The sequence below is a fragment of the Chelonoidis abingdonii genome, chromosome 17 (assembly GCF_003597395.2).
Source record: "Chelonoidis abingdonii isolate Lonesome George chromosome 17, CheloAbing_2.0, whole genome shotgun sequence".
Classification (NCBI taxonomy): Eukaryota; Metazoa; Chordata; order Testudines; family Testudinidae; genus Chelonoidis; species Chelonoidis abingdonii.
The window spans coordinates 7526587-7549190 of NC_133785.1; the positions used below are offsets into that span (position 1 = coordinate 7526587).

General features: G+C 58.4%; 2 protein-coding genes across 15 annotated transcripts in view; both read left to right on the top strand.

The window, feature by feature from the left end:
* The window catches only part of SPTBN2 (spectrin beta, non-erythrocytic 2), a 56980-nt gene extending 38106 nt beyond the window's left edge, over positions 1-18874 (top strand). For all 5 annotated transcript variants that reach the window (XM_032798693.1, XM_032798661.1, XM_032798679.1 and 2 more), the window contains 23 exons: positions 1185-2055; positions 2622-2759; positions 3281-4037; positions 4456-4658; positions 5095-5185; positions 5277-5423; positions 6136-6399; positions 6803-7027; positions 8295-8384; positions 8760-9020; positions 9554-9684; positions 10268-10472; positions 10932-11306; positions 11620-11864; positions 12252-12390; positions 12738-12822; positions 13088-13284; positions 14086-14234; positions 14657-14732; positions 15044-15282; positions 15567-15740; positions 15957-15999; positions 16785-18874. In XM_032798693.1, coding sequence (XP_032654584.1) covers positions 1185-2055; positions 2622-2759; positions 3281-4037; positions 4456-4658; positions 5095-5185; positions 5277-5423; positions 6136-6399; positions 6803-7027; positions 8295-8384; positions 8760-9020; positions 9554-9684; positions 10268-10472; positions 10932-11306; positions 11620-11864; positions 12252-12390; positions 12738-12822; positions 13088-13284; positions 14086-14234; positions 14657-14732; positions 15044-15282; positions 15567-15740; positions 15957-15999; positions 16785-17018 — 5339 coding nt within the window. In that variant the 3' untranslated portion in view covers positions 17019-18874. The remainder of the gene's footprint in view (positions 1-1184; positions 2056-2621; positions 2760-3280; positions 4038-4455; positions 4659-5094; positions 5186-5276; positions 5424-6135; positions 6400-6802; positions 7028-8294; positions 8385-8759; positions 9021-9553; positions 9685-10267; positions 10473-10931; positions 11307-11619; positions 11865-12251; positions 12391-12737; positions 12823-13087; positions 13285-14085; positions 14235-14656; positions 14733-15043; positions 15283-15566; positions 15741-15956; positions 16000-16784) is intronic.
* Positions 18875-21003: 2129 nt separating this feature from the next.
* Positions 21004-22604, top strand: part of LOC116835598 (RNA-binding protein 4B-like) — a 93355-nt gene continuing 91754 nt past the window's right edge. For 6 of the 10 annotated variants that reach the window (XR_012657158.1, XM_075073290.1, XM_075073287.1 and 3 more), the window contains exon 1: positions 21166-21189. The gene's annotated coding sequence lies outside the window, so the exon portion shown is untranslated. Of the gene's footprint in view, positions 21086-21165; positions 21190-21519; positions 22013-22066; positions 22286-22604 lie in introns of those variants that run through there. The other 4 variants (XR_012657159.1, XR_012657163.1, XR_012657164.1 and 1 more) reach the window with 4 other exon arrangements.

The window sequence follows — 22604 nt, forward strand, 5'->3', positions numbered from 1 at the left end:
CTAGCAGGGCTCTGGCAGAGGGTCCACAGCCAAGTTTGGGGTTCCCACATCTGCAGGGGGCAATGCCATAGCTGAAGCCACCCTGCCTGCTCTGTGCCTAGCCCTGACTCTATAGCCTGAGCAAAAGGGCCTTCCCTCCCTTTCTGCTCCCTGTGGGCCCCCTATTTGTCTCCTCTGCCTCATGGGCACTGGTGCCAGTGATTCTGGGCTCCTTTTGCCTCAGGACCCAAGGGTCAGGAGCCCCATGGCTCTTCCTGTGGGGTAGATGGCAGGGGAAAGGGGGGACAAGCAGGGATCTCATGTTGTTGCCTGATGTATTGATTATGTGGCTGATTTCATTTCCCCCAGTTAGCACTCTGCAATCTGGTAGGTTCTTGTCCCAAGACCAGGCCCAGTATCTCCAGAATTATTATTGGATTGGGAGCCCCCTGGCAGTAGCAGCAACGCTCAGACTCAGGGATGACCTTTGGTAATTGTAGGATTTTATTACCACAATGATCAGTCCAATAAATAAAATTATCCAAACAAGTAAAGTGAGATAATACAATGCTGTAAGTATGACCCACCCCAGTACCCGGGTGTACTCACCCTACCCTTGGGGAGAGCTCAGAAAGTTGAGACAGATCCTAGTGTGACTCTGGTGTGCCAGTGGAGAACTCCAGTGGCTCTCCCTAAGACCAGGTGTTTTGTAGGCCTTTGGTGCATATGAATAAATAACTCCACCCTCTTTTACTATCTTGACTTCCTCACCCTCCTCAAGTTGGGGTGTCCCATAAGTTACTCGATTAGTTAGTTCAAACTTAGTAGCATACACATCAATTAAATTACTATAGTTACCTGTGGTTAGGCATCTACCAATGTTTCCCTCCAAAAATACCCTAAACTGGTGCAAACTGCCTTCTTGCAGGTACTTGTCAGCAGTTTTCAACACTTGTGATTATTACAAAACAAGTAAAACAAAATCTTATGCTATCTTGTAACTTAAGGTCCCCGTTGATTTACTTACTTATGCTAACCTATTAAGCAACTACTCTTATGCAGGTTATTAGGCCTTGTAGGTATGGTAATAGCTTAAGTTATTCTTATAGGTCTATGCCACTAAGTCTCTTGCGTTTCTGCATTGCTATTCGTATCCTTTACCTTAAAATCAACCTGTGGGCTACAACCTCCACATCCCCCCACAGGATACAAGCCGTGTGACCCCGAACTGGTGCAGGAGCGGGTGGACATGCTAGAACTATGCTACCAGGAGCTGGTTGAGCTGGCAGGCAAGCGCCGGGCCAAGCTGGAGGAGTCACGGCGCCTGTGGAAGTTCTTCTGGGACATGGGTGAGGAGGAGGCCTGGATCCGGGAGCAGGAGCAGATCCTGTCGTCGGATGATTTCGGCAAGGATCTGACCAGTGTGCTGCGCCTCATCAGTAAGCACAATGCCTTCCGTGATGAGATGAGCGGCCGCTATGGACCCCTGCAGCACACCACAGCCCAGGGCCAGAGCCTGGTGCGTGAGGGGCACTTTGGGGCATGCGAGGTGGCCGAGCGCATCCGGGAGATCGAGGAGCAGTGGCAACACCTGGAGGCGCTGGCAGGCGAGCGGGAGCGGCGCCTGCATGAGGCCTCCAGCCTCTACCAGTTCCAGGCCGATGCCGACGACATGGAGGCCTGGCTCATGGATGCCCTGCGGCTGGTGTCCAGCCCGGAGGTGGGCCATGATGAGTACTCTACCCAGAGCCTGGTCAAGAAGCACAAGGATGTGGAAGAGGAGATCCAGAACCACCGGCCCGCCATCGCTGCATTACATGAACAGGCCCAGAGCCTGCCGCCCGCCTTTGCCCATGCACCCGAGGTGGCCGGGCGCCTGCCCACTGTGGAGCAGCGCTACCAGGAGCTGGCCGCCCTGGCTGAGCGCCGCAAGCAAGATCTGCAGGACGCCCTCAACCTCTACAAGATGTTCAGCGAGGCAGATGCCTGTGGGCTGTGGATTGGTGAGAAGGAGCAATGGCTGCATGCCATGGAGATTCCTGAGAAGCTGGAGGACCTGGAGGTGGTGCAGCAGAGGTGAGTGGGGGCTGACCAGGCCCGCATGTACCACCTGGCCCAGCCTCGTCAGGCCCACACCCCGCTGTCCCTTGCAGCCAGCGAGTAACTGTGGCCCTAGCCCCCTTCCCTGTCTCCCAGCTATCTGTGTGGTGGGACATCCCAGAATGCATTGCTCCTCCCTTTGTGCTGCTCTGTCTGTCCCCACTTAGGCACCATGAGGGAACAACCTGGATTTTCCCAGCATGCACTGGGGCACATATGCTCAGGCAGCCCCTTGTAGCCAGTCAGTAGCCATGTGTGCTCTTGGCAGCGGCCCAGCTTGCCCTGCAGCCTCTCCCTGGAACCAGGGTGTTGGTGGGGACGGAGCCCCTAATGGGGTCAGTGGAACTGGCATAGCCGATCCCCCTTCCCTCCCCTTGGGCATGTGATGGGGCATCCTAGAATGCATTGATTCCCCATGATGCTCTGACTGCTATAACCATGCTGAGGCCCTATGGTCTGTACTGGGGGGAGTATGAGGGGCTGGCTCTCTAGGGCAAGAGAGGGGTTGAGTGCATTATCGACCTGTATCTCCGGGTCTGCAGGTTTGAGACACTGGAGCCTGAGATGAATAACCTGGCTTTGCGCATCGCGGCCATCAACCAGATTGCTGGGCAGCTGCTGAGCACTGACCACCGCAACAAGGAGAGCATTCAGGCCACACAGGAGCAGCTCAACAGCAGGTCAGAGCGGGAGGGCAGGTGGCTCAGCGCTGGGGGAAGATGGGGTGGGCAGGTGGCTCAGCGCTGGAGGGAGATGGGGAGGGCAGGCGGCTTGGCGCTGAGGGAAGTGGGGAGGGCAGGTGGCTCGGCGCTGAGGAAAGTGGGGAGGGCAGGTGGGTCAGTGCGGGGGGAAGATGGGGATGGCAGGTGGCTTGGCGCCGTGGGGAGATGGGGTGGGCAAGCGGCTCAGTGCCGGGGAGAGATGGGGAGGGCAGGCGGCTTGGCCCCGGGGAAGTGGGGGTGGGTGGAGAGAGCATGCTGCTTGGTCCTGGGGGTGGGGGAAGGCAGCTAAGCGTCGGTGGGTGCGTGTGGGGTTCTGACTGACCCATGGGGATGAGGAGGACTCTTGGGGGATCTGCATCCAGCGGCAGGCATTGGGGCTCTGGGGAGGGCTTCCTTTGGCAGCCCCAATGTGGGATCGGCAGCTCCAGGGTCGTCAGTGGGGACAGGCCCCGTACCTACCTCCCTGTCCCCTTGCCCAGGTGGGAGCGGTTCTGCACTCTGGCCGAGCAGAAGAAGGCTGCACTGACCTCGGCCCTGAACATCCAGAACTACTACCTGGAGTGCAATGAGACCAAGTCCTGGATGAGGGAGAAGACCAAGGTGATCGAGTCGACGCAGGAGTTGGGCAACGACCTGGCGGGCGTCATGGCATTGCAGAGGAAGCTGGCGGGCATGGAGCGGGACCTGGAGGCCATCCAAGGCAAGGTGTTGGACCTGCAGGGGGAGGCAGCCACGCTGGCAGCTGAGCACCCAGGCCAGGCAACGCCCATCCTAGACCAGCTTGCGGACATCAAGGCCGTGTGGGCCGAGCTGCGTGAGACCATGCGGCGGCGCGAGGAGTCGCTGGGGGAGGCCAGCAAGCTGCAGGGCTTCCTGCGCGACCTGGACGACTTCCAGGCTTGGCTGTCGCGGACGCAGACGGCTGTGGCCTCTGAGGATGTGCCGGCCACCCTGGCCGAGGCTGAGCAGCTGCTGAGCCAGCACGAGAACATCCGTAATGAGATTGAGCACTACAAGGACGACTACCAGAGCATGCGGGCCATGGGCCAGGAGGTGACCCAGGGCCAGACCGATGCCCAGTACATGTTCCTGCAGCAACGCCTGCAGGCCCTGGACACTGGCTGGAAGGAGCTGGGCCAGATGTGGGAGAACAGGCACCACCTGCTGTCCCAGGCCTATAGCTTCCAGCTCTTCCTGCGGGACACCAAGCAGGTGGAGGGTGTGCTCAGCAACCAGGTGAGGCTGGGGTGACTGGCATGCCTGGGGGGAGGCTGGTTCCTCTGCTAGAGCTAGGACAGGCCCATGCAACCCAGTATCCCACCCCCGTCTCTGGCCCGGATCAGACCCACGGGCCCATCCCATCCAGTATTCCCCCCCACATCTGATCAGTCTCCTAGACCTATCCAGCTTGGTATTCCCCCTCCATCCCCCGATTCCAGTTGCCCCAGACCCCCACCCAAATTCCCATCACTGTATTAGTCCCCCAGGACCTCCAATCGCCCCATCCCCACTCACCCCTAGCAGTGTCAGTACCTCTCCATCCCACTGGCCCCTAGTTTCCGCCCTTGGGATCTCCATTTCACACAGGGCAGGGGCCTGGGACATGGGCCAAGCCATGCCCAGTGCCATGCCTGCATGCGGCTCGCCCTTGCAGGAGTATGTGCTGTCCCACACTGAGATGCCCAGCACCCTGCAAGGGGCAGAGGCTTCCATTAAGAAGCATGAAGATTTCATGACCACCATGGAGGCCAACGGGGAGAAGATCAAAGGGCTGGTGGATGCCGGGCGGAAGCTGATTGTCGGGGACAGCGTCCATGCAGACAAAGTCCAGGAGAAGGTTGACTCCATCGATGGCAGGTGAGAACTCAGCCCTCCAGGGGCTTCTGGGAACCCTGTTGTGTCACTGTTGTCTGGGTTCTATCCCTACCCTAGGAAGGGATGTGGGGGTCTAGGGGGTTAGAGCAGAGAGTCTGGGTTCCATCCCCAGCTCTGTGATTTAGGACTGCTCTCCTTCCCCTGGAGTTACAAAAGGGAGGACAATACTGAGATTAACGATTGTGATGAGCTAGGAGCTCCTCCCTTGGCCAGAGCTAGGCAAACCTGCCCCAGGAGGTCAGAGCAGCCTGTGGGACAGATCTCAGCTTGCCGTGTTCAGAGAGTACAAGTTGCTAGTGCCTGATGCAGTGGGGAGTCTTCACGAGCCAAGGCAGTCCTGGGGCTATGACATACAGAGGGCAGGCCCCATCTCACCCTGCAGATGAGTGTCCCATGAGCCTCTGCTTTCCCTGCCCAGGCACAAGCGGAATCGGGATGCCGCCAATGAGCTATTGCAGCGGCTACGGGATAACCAGGAATTGCAGCACTTCCTGCAGGACTGCCAGGAGGTGAGTGGGGTGGGGGCCCGGGGGATGCGAGGGAGGGGCAAAGGGGCCAGGGGGCTGGAGATCCTTACTCTGTCCTCTGCCTCCCCACCAGCTCACCCTGTGGATCAATGAGAAGATGCTGACAGCCCAGGACATGTCATATGACGAGGCCCGCAACCTGCATACCAAGTGGCAGAAGCACCAGGCCTTCACGGCTGAGCTGGCTTCCAACAAAGACTGGCTGGACAAGATCGAGAAGGTGGGGGAGGCTGGGGTATGGCAAACTGTGGACCACCCCATGGCTGCACCCAAACACTATGGCCCTGTCCCCTTGCCATGGACTCACCACTGGGGCTCTGCACCAGCATCAGAGATTTGCCCCTTCACAGTGGACTTGCCACAGCATCATGAACCCAACTCCATGGCCACTCCCCAGTGCTATGGACCTGCTCCGTGGCTCTGCCCCCTCTCCATGGACTCGTTACCACAGCCTCGCCCTAAGGCCAAGGCTCTGCCTCCACAGTCCCACCCCTTGCCATGGATCCTCTCACCCATGGACCCTCCCTCTTCTGGTCCCAGAGATGCTGGGGTGTCAGCAGGGCGCCCAGGACTTGTCCCACCAGTTGGGTTGTCTGGGCATGACTGAGCGGGGGAGCTGGGCCCACTGGACTCTGCTCCTCCTGCCTCACACTGAGCCCCCTGCTGGGATAGGGCTGGCCAGGCCCCTGGAGCAGTGGGGCTGGGTGTTAATAACCCACTGAGATGAATGGGGCAGATCCCGCCTCTCAGAGCCATTGTCTCAGGATCCCTGCAGACTCCATGTGACTGTGATCACATGACTCCAGGAGGCGGGGTACAGGGCTGTAGCAACTTGGCCTTCATCTGAGTTTGGCAATGCCTGCTGGGGCCCAAAGACCCTGCAGCACGCACAGGGCCCCATCCCTCTAACTAGTGCTCTGGGTCCCTGATAGGAGGGGCAGCAGCTAATGGTGGAGAAGCCGGAGCTGGAGCCAGTGGTAAAGGAGAAGCTGGGCAGCCTCCACCAGCTGTGGGATGAGCTGGAGTCCACCACCAAGACCAAGGCCCAGTGCCTCTTTGATGCCAACCGGGCTGAACTCTTCACCCAGAGCTGCTCTGCCCTGGAGGCCTGGCTGGCTGGGTTGCAGGCCCAGCTCCAGTCTGATGACTATGGCAAGGACCTGACCAGCGTCAACATCCTGCTGAAGAAGCAACAGGTCTGGGATGCCGGGTACAATAGAGGGGAGGGCAGCCTAGATTCTTGGGGTGAGGGATGATGGGCTCCAAAATGACCCAAAATTCCAGGTCCCAAAGGGCTGTGAGATATGGCAGATCCTGGCCCTCTGACCCTCTCAATTCCAGACCCGTTCTCCTATTTCCAAGGCTTTGGGTATCCCCCGGCAGAGGGACCCTGCACCATTGGCCACCGCACTGGAGAACCCTAGGCTGGCCTCGTCCCTGACACCATCCCCTCCATGCACCATGGCTCAGAGGTGGGACTGATTGCTTGCAGGATCCCCAAGCACCATGGCTGCATCAGTGAGGAGAAGGGCTGTTCCCCTTGGGGTGGGGCTCTCTGCTGGAGTCCCCCAGGCTGTAACACTGTCCTCTGCCCCTCAGATGCTGGAGAACCAGATGGACGTGCGGGAGAAGGAGGTGGAGGCCATCCAGTCGCAGGCGCTGGCCCTGAGCCAGGAGGACACCAATACAGCCGAGGTGGAAGGCAAGTTCCGGGCAGTGGAGGAGAAGTTCTTGAACTTGCGGGGCCCGCTGAAGGAGCGCTGCCACAAGCTGCTGGCCTCCAAGGAGGAGCACCAGTTCAACCGCGACCTAGAGGACGAGATTGTGAGTCCCAGGCAGCGCTGCCATGGGGGAGAGGATGGGAAATGGGGCCCAGAGAGAGTAGATGGGAATGAGATCCAGCCCCAGAGGCTGCTGCCTTTTACTCCATGGGCCTCAGCCTAGAATTACAGGATTGCAGAGCCCCACTGCTGCACCCAGCACTCCCCCATACCAGGGAGCAGGGTCGGGGGCATCTCCAGCAGGCCACTGTGCCCCCTGGACAGTATTGGAGCTGAATGATGGGTCCCTGTCAGGGACTAGCACTAAGACCTGGGTCTCTAACGGGACAGATCCGAGGCTCAGTTATGGAGCCACACTGCCTTTCAGAATGAATGTGCTGGATCTTTGGGCTTGGCTATGCTGCAGCACTCCGCACGCCCCTCCAGAACCAGAGACAGAGCCCCCCTCCCAGGGCTGGGGGAGAACCCAGGAGTCCTGATCCCAGCCCCCCTGTTCCAGCCCACTACACCTCATGCCCCTCCCAGGGCTGGGGGAGAACCCAGGAGTCCTGATCCCAGCCCACTACACCTCATGCCCCTCCCAGGGCTGGGGGAGAACCCAGGAGTCCTGATCCCAGCCCACTACACCTCATGCCCCTCCCAGGGCTGGGGGAGAACCCAGGAGTCCTGACTCCCAGCCCCCCTGTTCCAACCTACTACACCTCATGCCCCTCCCAGGGCTGGGGGAGAACCCAGGAGTCCTGACTCCCAGTGTTCTGGTGCTGCTGAACAAATAGAGCCCTCACTGGCTAAGTGTGAGTCTCCATCCCCCTCCAGTGGCCAGTCCCCGCTACACCTGCCGGTGACGCCCTTTAGCTTCAGCAGTGGGGCTCTGTGCAGCATGTGTGGGGGTCCCACCCTGGCTGGTGACAAGTGGATGGGGTCGGGGGTCAGGCTGGGTCCCCGGGATGGACTTTTGCGTGGAAGGGAAAAAAAATTTAAACTGGGAAATTTAATCCCCCACCCTGATACTCAGACTGCAATGTTGAAGGGGAGGGGCTGCCAGGTTTGAGGCTGCCCATGCATGGACCCCCTTGCAGTCCCTGTCCCATGCAACATCCCCCACTCTGTGTGCTCTCTGTGCAGCCCCCATGCATCCCTCTACCCTGCACACCTCCCATGCAGTCCTCCATGCATCCCCCACCCTGTACAGCTCCCTATGTGCTCCCCCCATGAAACCCCCATGCATCTCCCACCCTGCACAGTTCTCCCTGGATCCCCACCATGTGCCCCTCATGTGCCCCTGACTCTGCTCCACATTGTGTTTTCAGCTGTGGGTGAGGGAGCGGATGCCCATGGCCATTTCCACCGACCATGGCAAGGACCTGCCCACCGTTCAGCTGCTGATAAAGAAGAACCAGGTGTGGTGCCAGGCCGGGGAGGGACTCGGGGGCTGGAGTCTGCTCACCCCACTCAGTGCCAGAGGTGCTCCTTGGCTCACACGGGGTTGACAAGGCAGGAGTACAGGATTGGGGGCAGGGGGAATATGAAAGGAGGAGGGGGTGGGGGAGAGTTGGCACTGGAGGGGGATGAGTAGAGGTGAATTAGGGGGAGGGTCAGAAGAGTGGTGAGGCCTGGGGGTGGACGTACCATGACCCTCCACTTCCTCTCTGCTCCCAGGCTCTACCAAAAGAGCAGTCTGAAGGCAGGGGAGGGTCAGGAGTTGTGGGGCTCAGCATAGGGGAGAGGATGATGGCCACACTCTGACCCCCCCTTGCCCATGATCCCTGCCCCAGACCTTGCAGAAGGAGATCCAGGGCCATGAGCCACGGGTGGAGGAGCTGCTGGGGCGGCGGGCAGGGCTGGTGCGCTGCGGGCCCGTGGAGCGGGTGGAAGAGCTGCGAGAGGCCTGGCGGGAACTGAGGCACCAGGCGGAGCTGCGGCACCAGCGCCTGGAGCGGGCACACGCTGCCCAGCAGTTCTACTTCGATGTGGCTGAAGCCGAGGCCTGGATGGGCGAGCAGGAGCTGCACATGATGTCCCAGGAGAAGGCCAAGGTCTGGGGGAAAGGGAGTGGAACCCCCCCTCCCCATGGGAACCAGGTGTACCCCTCCACCCACTGGGTGCCCGTCCTTTGCAACTGTTGTGCACGATGTCCCAAGAAAAGGCAAAGGTGTGCAGGGGGCACAGAGCCCAGCCTGCCCCACCCCCTCTCCGCCTCTGAGAGCCCCCTTGCTCCCCGATACCCATGGGAGCTGGGGTGCCTCTCGCTCGCTGGGTGCCATCCCCTGGACACAGAAACTACACATGATGTCTCAGGAGAAGGCTGAAGTCTGGGGTCATGGACCTCACGCTGCTTCTGGATGTCTTGCATCCACCCTGACCCCCACACACCTGTAAAAACCAGTGGACCTGTAAGAGCTGAGTGATCCTCAGCCTGACCACTGGCCCAGGAGCTGGGGACAGCCCTGGCCACCCACTCCCTTTGCCCTGCATCCTGGCACCCGCGTTGATCTCCCCCACCCCCCCATTGTCCCAGTGTCATGTCACCCTCCATCCCTCTGTGACGCCTGGTGTCTGGCATGCACAGGATGAGCTGATTGCCCAGGCCATGGTGAAGAAGCACCTGGTGATGGAACAGGCGCTGGATGACTACGCCCAGACCATCCACCAGCTCTCCAACCAGAGCCGCGACATGGTGGCCAGTGAGCACCCAGAGAGGTAAGACCCCTGGTGCCCCTTCCCCCCCACAGGGGGCACAGATCCAGGTCCCCTGGCCCTGTGCTACTTGGGGGCAGTGAGTTCATAGCATCCCATGGGTTGCCAGGAGCCCAGTCCAAAGCCCCATCCTTCTGCCCCACTGAGCCCAAGTTGTCCCCTCAGCTGGGCCTGAGCCCAGCTGAATGCTGCTTGTGCCTGCATCACAGAACTTATGGCCCGACGCTCTCTGCCCAGACACCACGCGCCATGGCTGCGCATGGAGAGAGGGGCACCGTGGCTGTCCAGGGGAGATCAGATCTGGAACCTACAGTCCCTCTTGCTTGAGATAGAGGTGGGAACTCCCTTAGCAACATGGCCCCCTTCCTCCTGTTTGGTATGGCCTGCCCCAACGCTGGCACAGTTGAGCATGGCATGGCCCATTCCAGCACAGCCCCTACAGCATGGGACCCCCCAGCATCTTGGGCAGTGCATTAGCCCCAGGGCTTTCCCAGCTCTTGGGCCCCTGCTCCCTGGTAGTGCTGCCACTTCCAGTTGGCGAGAGGCAGGCACCGCCCTGTGGGTCAAGTGGCTCTTCCCCCTGCAGTGAGCGGCTCACCCTGCGCCAGGGACAGGTGGACAAGCTGTATGCCAGCCTGAAGGACCTGGCAGAGGAGCGGCGGGGGAAACTGCAGGAGCACCAGCGCCTCTGCCAGCTCAAGCGTGACGTGGATGACCTGGAGCAGTGGATCTCAGAGCGCGAGGTGGTGGCTGCCTCCCACGAGCTGGGGCAGGACTACGAGCATGTCACTGTGAGTGCCCGGTGCTGAGCAGGGGAGCTAGGCTGGTCCCTTCTGGACCATGTCAGTCTGAAGTGGGCTAGACTGGTCCATGCTGAGCTATCCTGCTCTGTACTGAGTGATACTGGTCAGTCTGGACTGAGATAGACTTGTCCATGCTGAGCCATTCCAGTCTCCGCTAGGCTGGACTCCTGTGCAGTCTGGTGCCAGAGCCTGGCTGGCTACCCGGTGTGGCATAGCCTCTGTGCAGCACTAGCCAAGGTAGCCCTACATGGAGCCCAGCTGGGGCAGCCTCATGCGCCTGGGGCCCATCACCTCCCTCAGTGCCTCTCCTACCCCTCAAGCCTGTTCTTTCTCCTGTCTGCCCTTTCCTGACCCCCTCCAAACCCTCTCTCCTACTCCCCCGAGAGCTGGGTCCCATCACTGCCCCCAGCAGGGCCTGTGGCCTCTCTGACCCTTCTCTTTCCCCAGATGCTGCGGGACAAGTTCCGGGAGTTCTCCCGTGACACCAGTAACATCGGGCAGGAACGCGTGGATGCCGTGAACCTGCTGGCGGACGAGCTGATCTCGTCAGGGCACTCGGAGAATGCCACCATTGCCGAGTGGAAGGACGGGCTCAATGATGCCTGGGCCGACCTGCTGGAGCTCATCGACACCCGCAGCCAGATGCTGGCAGCTTCCTACGAGCTGCACCGCTTCTACCACGACGCCCGCCAGACGCTGGCCCAGGTGCAGCACAAACAGAAGCAGCTGCCTGACGAGGTGGGGCGTGACCTGAACACAGCCGAGGCCATGCAGCGCATGCACTCAGCCTACGAGCATGACATCCAGGCACTCAGCGCACAGGTACTGCCAGCCACAGGGGAGAGGGGGATGGCGGCAGGGTCTATGGGAGCGGGAGGGGAACTGTGTGGGATGGGGAGGGGCTGTGGGATAGGATCTGGTGTGGGGAAGGAGAGGGGAGCAGGGGAGGCTGGGAGCAGAATCTGGGGGTTTGGGACAGGGGAGAAGAGTAGGATGGGACAAGAGCACAGGGCATGGGGTAGGGAAAGGGAGATGGGCAGGAAGGAGTTTGGGGCAGTGTCAGAGATTCCTCTCTCTACACACATTTCCCCGAGTGGGGTGGGGCAGGATGCCACTCTGACCTCCGGCTCCCCAGGTGAAACAGGTGCAGGAGGATGCGAAGCGGCTGCAGAAGGCCTACGCAGGTGAGAAGGCTGATGACATCCGGCGGCATGAGCAGGCCGTGAGTGAAGCCTGGGCCGAGCTGCTGAGCAGCAGCCAAGGCCGCCGGCAGCTGCTGCTCGACACCGTGGACAAGTTCCGCTTCTTCAAGATGGTGCGAGACCTGATGCTGTGGATGGACGGGGTGCACCTGCAGATTGACGCCCAGGAGAAGCCCAGGTGAGCAGGGCACCCCCAGAGCACAGACTGGGATAGCCCAGCCCAGACTGGGATAGCCCAGTGTAGGTCAATATAGACCAGCCTAGCTCACCCAGCCTAACAGAGACCGGGATGGCTCAGTTTGGACCAGACTGACCAGTATTGCCCAGTATTGACCAATATAGCTCAGCGTGGCCCAGTCTATCCCAGTTCAGACTGACATGGCCCAGCACATACCAGTATAGCTTAGGACAGACTGGCCAGGCCTCCACCCCAGCCAGTATGGGCTAGTGGATACAGGTCTGGAGACTGGAGGGCATCGCCTGAGCCCAGCAAGCCAGTAGGGAGTGGGGGTCTGTTTGCCAGCTCAGCCATGCTGCAGGGTATCTCCTTCTCCTCGTGCCCCAGGGACGTGTCCTCAGCTGACCTGGTCATCAAGAACCACCAAGGGATCAAGGCCGAGGTGGAGGCCCGGACGGACAGCTTCAATGCCTGCATAGCCATGGGCACTGCACTGCTGGACAAGGGCCACTACGCTTCTGACAAGGTGAGACCGCCCAAGCGACACCACACCCATGCCCCTGCCACCCCAGTACTGCCCTGTGACACTGCCCCCAGGTGTTGTCTGGCCCGGGTGTCTTGGGTCCCCTCTAGTTCGTACTTTAACCTCTGTGCTGGGATCCAGGTCAGGATCCTCTCCAGTGTGTTCCCAAGTCATCCCCCAAAATGCCCCTCTCCTCTGTGGGGTTTACGTCCCCCATTGTGATCCATTCCTCACCCTCCAATCATTTGACTGGGCCCTAGTTCCTAGCAGTGGGACTATGTGACCAATACAAGTGTGGTGGTTCACCCAGAGTGGGCCCCCCACATTCATGAGCTAGCCTCTCTGCTCAGATTTCAGAGAAGCTGGCCCAGCTGCAGGAGCGGCGCAAGGAGATTGGAGACCGGTGGCAGGAGAAGATGGACTGGCTGCAGATTGGTTAGTGAGGAGAAGGGGCAGGGAAGGGAGGGGACTGTGTGTGTCAGGAGGGCACCAAGGAGGGAAAGGGGCAGCAGCACAGGTATAGGGTTGAATCTGACGTGGTAGGGTGCAGAGGGGTGCAGTGGGGAGGTCAGAACTCCTGGGTTCTATCCCCAGCACCATGAGAGGAATGGGGTCTAGTGGGTTGCTGGGGGCTGGCAGCTTAGAATTCTGGGCTCCTGTCCCCGGCACTGTCCCACCCATCTGAGCTGTCCCCCTGCAGTTATGGAGGTGCTGATGTTCGGGCGTGACGCCAGCATGGCTGAGGCCTGGCTGTCCAGCCAGGAGCCCATCGTGCGCTCAGCTGAGCTGGGCGGGAACGTGGACGAGGTGGAGAATCTCATCAAGAGGCACGAGGGCTTCCAGAAGTTGGCCGCTGCCTGGGAGGAGCGCTTCCTGGCACTAGAGAAGCTCACCACGGTGAGAGCCCTGCCTGGGGTTGGGGGGCCCTTGGTGTGTGCCCGGGGCAGGGGTGCTGCACCCCCACATGTGGCCTTCTGAGGCCCTTGGCTGTGCCTTGGTGGGAAACTGCCCACCCACACAGCTCCCTGTGCTGTTCCCGAGCCCTGGCCCGGGGTGGGGATGTCTCCATGGGCCTGAGGTAGTGCTGGGTTTGCCACAGAGGCCATCAATTGAAACTAAGACCTGAGACCCACCCAGCTTAGTGAATGGAGCCTCCAATGGGTGTATTTGTGTTGAGTCTGTATGATGGATCAGAACCAGAACCCTGGATCTGGACGCCTGCCCTGGAGCGGGTCTGAGTTCTGCCCCTTCAGCCTATCTGCCAGGCCAATCAGAGCCAGATTCCCAATCCTGAAGCACCTTTCACTCTGAGGAGGTGTCAATTCCAGCTTTGCCCCTCAGGGCCTATCTTGTATAGGTCAGAACCAGAACCCCTGGACCCTCTTGAGTTGTGGGCAGCTCTGCCACTGTGGCTTATCTCTTACCAAATGGATCAGAACTGGAATCCCAGTTCAGAATGCCTTGGCACTGGGGGCAGGTTCCCAGCTCTGCCCCTGGGCGCCCACCTTGATATGGATCAGACCCAGACCCAGACCCTGGTCTGGCTCCTCTGGGTTGGTGTCCTATGGAACTGCCACTCCTCACCCTAAGCTCTGCACTGTGCCATGTGGAAGCATGCCCCTGGCCTGTGTGTCCAGCCTGGGGGCCTTGTCAGGAGGGACTGGGCTGTTCATCTCTGTGTGCCCCTCTCCCCTGCAGCTGGAGGAGAAGGAGCGGCTGAGGCAGGAGGAGGAGGAGAGGAGGAAGAAGCGGCCTCCAACACCACCTGAGCCAGAGCTGGAGGTCACGGTGCAGCCAGTGCTGCTCCCTGACAGCCAGCAGGAACCAGGACTGAGCAATGCTGACGGGTGAGAGCAGGGCCCGGCCTGGAGCACCAGCATCAAGGGGAGGACAGCATGGGGGAAGAATGGGAAGGGGTCCTGGCATCAGGGGAGGAGGGTGGCATGGGGAAGCACAGGCTGGCAGGGAAGTCCCAGTAATGGGGGGTACATCCTGGAGTGGCAGCAAAGTTGGTGGTGGTCCTTAGAATCATAGAACATCAGGGTTGGAAGGAACCTCAGCAGGTCATCTAGTCCAACCCCCTGCTCAAAGCAGGGCCAATCCCCAGATAGATTTTTGCCCCAAATCCCTAAATGGCCCCCTCAAGGATTGAGCTCACAACCCTGGGTTTAGCAGGCCAATGCTCAAACCACTGAGCTATCCTACCCCCTTCTCATGGGTCTCCACCACCAGCCTCCAATGCTCACTCTTGTCCGATTTCTCCCCCCAGGACTTCCACTCTGCAAACCCATCTCCCGGAGCTGCCTGCTGTGAATGGGATCTACCCTGACTCCGAGTCCCCCCAGGTAATGCAGCTCCCCCAGATGCAGCCCCGCAGCCAGGGCTGCCTTGGGACCAGAAGGGCCCACAGATAGCAGCTGGGCTAAGGTTCCCAATTCTGGAACAGGGCATGTGTGTGAGGAGAGATACCAGCCTCTGCCACCTTCAGCCCCATCCACTCCATGTTACAGCTCGGACTCCTGGGTTCTGTCCCCAGCTCTGGGAGGGAAGTAGGGTCTGGAGGGGGTAATCTGGGCTGGTGGGGCAGAGCCTGGAGAGGCGGACGGCTCCCCCAGGCAGGAGGAATCCCTGTCACAGACCTGTTCTGTCCATCCAGATGCCCGAGATGGCGGAGGTGACAAGCGGAGCACGGCTGGATGCATTGGCTGAGGAGAAGGAGCACAGCCCTGCCCCCTCGCCCAAGGCCCGCACCAAGCTGCCAGCACTCACCCCTGAGCCTGCCCATTCAGCCACGCTGCCGCTCCGGTCACCAGACCCCACTTCCCAGGAGCACCTGGAGGGGGCACTGTGCCGCAAGCAAGAGATGGAAGCCCAGGGCAAGAAGGCAGCTAACAGGTGAGAGAAGCTCTGCCCCTTCCTGGACTGGGGGAGCCTGGGGACCACCTGCCAGGGCCTTCGAGGTAGAGCTCTGCGGCTGTGTCATGTTGCCCAGGGCCCTGGATGGTGTCACTGATGGCTGTGTGCTCCACCTCCCACCCCTCCCGCCTGCACTGATGGCTCAATCCTACCCCTGGTCCCCTTGTGGTGATGGCTCTGTGCTCCCCTGCCAGCTGTGCTGATGGCTCTGAGCAGTTCCCTCTCCCTGTGGCTGTTCTGACTGCTCTGTGCTTCCTCCCAAGGTCCTGGCAGAACGTGTACTGTGTCCTGCACAAAGGCAGCCTAGGCTTCTACAAAGACGCCAAGAATGCCAGCCATGGCGTCCCCTACCATGGCGAGGTGCCCATCAGTCTGCAGGGGGCGCAGTGCAACGTGGCACTAGACTACAAGAAACGCAAGCATGTCTTCAAGCTGGGGTAGGAGCGGCCTCTGTGGCAGACACACAGGGTGGGCAGTGGAGGGACTGCAGTCCACCAGTGCAGGGGAGGAGGGAACGCAGTGGAGGGGACTGTGTCAGTATGAGAAGGAGGGGACCTGGTGGAGGGGATAGGCTGAAGGGAACAGGGCACAAAGCAGGGTTTGGCTCAGCCATGGGGAGGTGACATAACCTGTGGGTTTTTTCCTCTCTGCAGGTTGAATGACGGCAAAGAGTATTTATTTCAGGCCAAGGATGAGGTGAGTCCCTTATGCACCAGGGCGCTGCTTGCCCTGTCCACATGAGGGCATCCTTGGCCTCTGAGCTCCTCCTAGTGCTCCTAGGTTTACATGTGTGCATGCGTGTAACTCACACACCTCCTGAGTGTGGTGCTGGCACCTAGACCACTTAGAGATTAGTGAGTCTGCTACAGCCTTTGCTAATGGCCATGTGGCTTTTAGCTCATGCAGTAGAGGCTCATGCACTAAGCTCCAGAGGTCCCAGGTGGGATAAGTCGGTGTTACACGCACACGCTGCCACCCGCCTGGGGATCCAAGTCTGCCATGCTGTAATGTCTGTCTTTCTAGTGGAGGAGGTCTCGAAGGGGCAGAGAGGGCTAACCCCACAGCCCCTCCTCCATGCACCTGGGTTACAGGTTACAGGACTCTCCCAGTCCTTCAGCCATGCTCGCCAGTGTTCTGGACCTTCTACCTTGCCCCATTCCAGCCCTAGAGCCCTCCCCCAGATATCCCTGCCCACTCTGCCCTGTCCCCTACCATCCTGAGTTGCATGCTTCCTGTGCTCCACCCTCTCCCAGTCCCTTTGCCTCCTCAGCTCTGAATCCTGGGCCCTACCCCAGAGCTCTGCCCAACTCTGTCCCCTCCCAGACTCCCAGATCCACCCTGTCTGTGGCCCAAAGTCCCACCCCTCTGCCTTGCCAACCCCTCCTGGTGCCCCGCCTCCTCCCAGAGCCAGTGCCCTGCCCTCTCTGTGCTCCGGTTCCCTGCCCCAACCCGCAGCTGACAGCTCCTTCTCATTCCCCCAGGCTGAGATGAGCACCTGGATGCGGGTGATCAATGCCTCGGTGGCCTGGACCCCAACGCCTCAGCAGAACACGGAGGACCTGTCCTCACTCACTGGCAAGGGCATGACACGGGCCATGAGCATGCCACCCGTGTCCCCCAACAGTGCTGCTGAGGTCTCCGTGGCCCTGCGCAGCAAGGACGGCAAGGAGAAGGACCGAGAAAAGAGATTCAGCTTTTTCAAGAAGAAGCAATAGGGTCTGGGGGGCTCGCTACTGGAGGACCTGCCGGAGGGGCACTGCCCGGCTATTTAATCCATGGAACTGATGGAAGGACACGGGATGGGACAAGGGGCTCTGCACGGGGGAGCAGGCTCTGGGCTCCAGACGGATTGGAGCAGGGAGTGGAACTCTGGGTCCTGGTTGGGGATGCTGCATTTTAGATTGGTAGCTGTGCTAATGTGACAGTTTGAACCAACCCTTCCACCCTGGGAGCCGTTGAGGGGATCCCTGCTGACTCCCCCATACACTGGGGAATGCTGGAGTTGCTGGAATGCATCAGTCATGAAGCCAAGCTGGGCAGAACCTCTCTGTGATCTTGCACCAGTGCAGGGGAGGAGCAGCATTAGGGTTGCCAGGCTGTGGGGGAAGGGTATTTAGATTGCCAGGACACAGGAATGGTAGGGGAGGGGCATTTGGGCTGATGCACAAGTGGGGGCATGTTTGACTTGCTTTACTCCCTCCCCTCTCTCTGATCCATGAACCTTCTCTCCTTGCTGCCCCCCATCTCCCAGAGCTGCCCTTGTGTGGAGTGATACATCTTCCCCCACCCCTTTCCTACAGCTGCTCTACATTAGCAGATCCTGTGGCAGGGTCCCTGGTGTATCTGTACCTCAGTGAGGCCCCCACCCCTGTTGCCCCTGCTTTGCAGACAGCTGCATCCTAGCAGGGACGCTGCGGCTGAGCTGGACAGGATGGGGGTGGGATCAGGTTCCCAGGGCTGGGGCTCTGTCTTTGGAGTGGGGTTATTTTTGCTTGCAAACAGCAGCAGTACCAGGGATTCCCTGCCTGAGGCTGTGGCAGGCAGTTCTCTCACCACCCTTCTCACACAGAGGGCTTTGCTGTCCAAGGTGGGCATGGGATTCCCAGAGGGGCTGAGCTCTCCCAAACAGTGGACTTCAGAGCAGGGGGACTCAGTGCTTCTGGCCATCGAGCACCTAAGCTCTGGAGAACTTACAAAGGAGGAGCCCTGATCCTCATTGACGGTTGAGGGGGCTGGGTTCCTTATGTCTCTGGAAATCTCCCTGCTGTGTGGGGCCTTTGAACTGAGACATGGTGTCTCTCATCAAGCAACCACACTTGGCTAGCAGAATCACTGGGTGGGATCTTCTAGCCAGGGTTACTGGGGGGTGGGCAAAGGTCAGGTTGGATGCTCAGTATTGTCTCCTCTGGCCTGTTAAACAATTGAGCTAAAAATCCATCCCCTGTTCAGTAGGTAGCTGCTCTTTTGACTTTCCCAGTGTCCTAACACCACTGGGTCTCCAGCCATCCATAGGATTTCCTGGGGTGAATTGGGGGAAAGATTCCCTCCTCCCCACCAGTGCCCAATCTGGTCTCTTTTTCCACCCACCTCTCCCAAGCCCTGGCTGGTTTCCTTTGCCTTTATCTCCCAGTCTGTGGCCCGGAAATGATTTGTGCCTTCCTGCTATGAGTGGTTGCTCTCTGCCTCCCCTGGTCTTCCCTGTCTAAGGAGAAACCCTACCCCTGCCAGGGTAGGGAACTGTGGCTCCCTCGCCCCTATGACTGTGAAATAAGCCAAGTCTCTTCCCTCTTCTGGGGCCCTGGGGGCTAGGCAGCTTGGAGCTCGAGGGGTGGGCAGGATTGCAGAACTGGATGGTGTTGGGGCCTGCTTCTTGCAGCGGGAGGCCTGGAAACAAGATGTCGCTGCTGCATTTGGACCCGTGACTTCGCTCCTCGCACCCCCTGGATGGAACATCCCCTGAGCGCATCCTGGTGATCTTTCTGTGCTTGTGGGAAACATTATTCATGTGTTTGCAGTGATATCTGTTCCAATTTTTGACAGAAACTCTGAAATAAAAGAGTCTATGTAGAGACCAAGAGGCTTTGTTTCCCAGCAGGAACGGGGACTAGAGCACGTCTGCTCACACAGCTTCCTTGGGGGCTGATGGGCATGGCGGGTGCAGTTAATGCAGGAGTATCATACATGCAGCCACGTGGTGTCACAGTGCCAGTGCAACTGGCTCCCAGGGCTGTTGCAATACAAATACAATGAAACCTCACTGTAACGCGAAAATTGGGGTCCATAAAATTCAATCATGATAAATGCGGGGTTGCATTATAGCAGGGTTATGAAAATTTACCATTTCAAGCGGGTCAGTTTCAAGCGGGTCAGTTTCTCTTGGGCAGAAAACGACTTGCATTTGCCAACTGCCCATAACAGTAACTGAAAGGGTGTAGCAATAATTAGTGACAGCACAAGCTAATCAACCTATTAAACTAGCCAGAACCAGACTGAGAATGGCTGGGCTTGGACTTTGAAAACTGGAGTTTTGGGACCTGGCAGACTGGTGCTGGAGCGGCTCTCGAGAGATCTGTACAAAGGCGCTTAGCCGACTCCCCTCTAACCAGAGATCCGATTGCAGCATTTGGCACTGAGGAGTTGCTGATATTCAGAGCAGAGTTCATGCCACTGTTTCTGTAGCATCCCTCCCAGCTGTCAGCCTGCTCCAGCAGCGGGGGCTCTCAGCCATGCAGCGAGAGAGGGAAACACTTGGGGAGAGCAGGGGAGACATGCAAGGGGCAGAGGAAGAGCGAGGAGCAGCTGGGTAGAACGGCTCTTCTCGCCAAAAGGGGAAGTGGGGGCAGGGGCGAAGAGGCAGTGGGGAAGGCACATTTCTTTTTTTTTTTTTTTGCTTTAGCTGGTGCTCTGGTGCTTTTTCTTTTTTTGCTTGTGGCCACTGGAGCACCCCATGATCGTGTTTATACGAATTCGCATTATCGCGGGGCATGTAATAGCAGGGTTTCACTGTACACTGATGAGAAATATTGGCACATTGGCCTGTTGCTAGCTGGAGCGTGCCCAGCTTCCAACCACCAGGTCATATGTGGCCACCACTGGCCATTTACAAGTAGGTTTGGCAGGTGGGTGTGTTTTTGGGGATAATATCTATGTTTATTTTAAGCATTTTATTCTGTTTTATTTAAATATTCACAGTTGCGGGAAATGATGGAGGGTCGCCATGGGGTAAGGCAGTTATATAGTAGCAACAGAGGTGAACTTCAAAAAGCTTTATGAACCTTCACACTCCTCAGCCAGGCCTGTGGAAGTGCGGTAGAGACTCCCTCACGTGCTCCGCAGCACCTTTCCTGCTGTGCGGGACTGTTTTTTTTCTCTCCAGAATTAGAATGGAATTGGGGGGGGGGGGGACAAATCCACCTTTGTCAATAAGAATCGACCCCTCCCCACCTTGATACCTCCCTGCAGCTGGGGGCGACCCAGAGGGAGGGAAGGGGGTGGGAGAGCCCTGTGTGTGCAGCGCCCCCAGCACTGAAACCGTAGTGCAGGACAGCGGAGGGTAAGACGGTTTGAACTCGTACTTTGGTTCCAGCCCAACGCACTTCTGCATCACCATCTCCATCCAGAGCCGCAATGGAACAACCGGCCATTCTGTCCCCCATGGCGAGGCACAATGGAACAATTATCACTGCTCCCCCTATAAAGAGCGGCATTGGAATAATCTGTACCCCCCTCGAACTGGCACAATGGAACAATCCACGATCACCGCTCCCTCGTGGAGAAGCACAATGGAACAATCCATTATAACTGCTCCCCATAGAGAGCCGCAATGGACCATTAATTATCACCGTTCCCTACCATGCAGATCCACACATAGGACATACCAATGCAGAACAGCTCCACATTCCGCCCCTTCCACGCAGAGGCACAATGGAACAATGTTATAATTTATCCCCCTTCCCTAAAATAACAATGGTGCAATCCACCTCTCCGGCGGTGTGATTGGCGGTGGCGAAGTGGGGGGATGGGTTCATCCTGGGAACGCTCGATCGCGATTGGTGAATCTCCTCCCCCCACCCTGGAGCCCCATCCCAGTTTCTTGAGTTCTGCTTGGCTCTCCACTTGATTGACACGCAGTGCTGTCCAGTAGATGCGCGGTGCACTCGTCTGGCCAATGAGAAAGCGGCGGGGTAGGGGAGTGGGTCGGACTCGGCCTCGCGCTGCTGCAGCCGACATTTTGTGTGGTTTGCCGGGGGAGGAGGAGCAGTCGCTGGCGAGGTTGGTCTTGGTTCGGGGCTGGCGTGTTGTCGTGCTGGGGCCCTGCTTTGCGGGCACACGAGGAAAGGGGGATGTGGCGGAGTCTGTGGGAGGCCGGGGGCCCAGGCCGTGTCGGTGGGTTGGGCGGGGCTGAGGGACGGGATGCGGCTATTAGTGGGGATGGGGTGGGATAGGGTTAGGGGCTTACCCAACCCTGCTGCTCTGGGCGTGGGGGACCAGTGGGCAGGGGCCTCTGTGAGGGCCCAGGTTGGAGGTGGAGGGTTATAGAGCACGGGGCACTATTTGGACGAGGGGTTCTAGGATGGGGCTCAGTATGAGCGGCGGCGGGGTGGGGGTATGGGGCGGGAGAGGTCCCAGTGGGGGCTTTGGATGTGTATGGGGGAGGAACCGAGGATGGGGAATGGATGCTGTGAGGCCTTTCAGCTGCCTGTGCAAGGGAGGTTACAGAGGTGGGAGTTGGAGGGCAATTGAGGAATATGAGGACCATTGGTAGTGTGTATTTGGGGGGGGGGTATATGGGAAACGGGAATATATGGGGCACCAATGAAGGCTTTGGACTGTGCTGTACATGGGGGGTCAGGGCAGAAGAGGTGGTGAGGGCCGTGGCTTTATGTATAGAGACACAAGGCAAGAAGGGAATGTGGGATAGGGTTGGAGGTGGCATGGATGTAGATGATCAGGTAGCTCAGGGTCTGGGGATGCGGAAGGAAATGGATTAAGGTATTGATGGCAGAGCAGGTGTTGAACTTAAAATGCATGTAAGATGCCGCAGCCCTGAGACAAGGGTGTTTGCATGTGCACACTTCTCTTAACTCAGATGTCCCCTGTGAGCATCTCCAAAATCAAAATATTGCACCATCTCCCCAGCAGCTAAATCACCAGAGCAGTGCAGGAAGCCCATACCATACTTTCACTCCTGTCCAGTGTGGATAAAATTGTAAGGTCCTTGAAATAGAGGTATTATGTCCAAACTGTGCTTGTCCCTTTAGCAAACAACAAAAGTTTATTGAATGTGCAAGGAGAGGATTTAGGAGGCAGAGTGCAATTATCTGAGTTAGGATTTGACCTGGAGACTGCAGTTACCATCTTTGTTTACAAAATGTACCATAGGATCTTAATGAATTATGCTGGTCCAGGCCTTAATTCTGTCTTTCCTACAAAAGGTGCATCTCCAACAGCAAAGTGGCTAGAACCCCATTCAAAGTCACTGGTACCAAATTCCCTACTTTATTGTCAAGAACAATTTTAATGGAACATAGGTCATCTCCTCTGATTGTACTTAGCTTTCATGTCAATAGACTACGTGGATAGGACCCTATTACTGAAGAGTATTAGTAAAGCTTATATAGCCCACGTCTACACTACGGGATAATATCGAATTAGCTAAAATTGGTTTTATAAAACTGATATTATAAATTCGATTTCATGCGGGTACACTAGGCACAGTAATTCGGCGTTGTGCGTCCATGGTCCGAGGCTAACATCGATTTCTGAAGCGTTGCATTGTGGGTAGCTCTTCTGTAGCTATC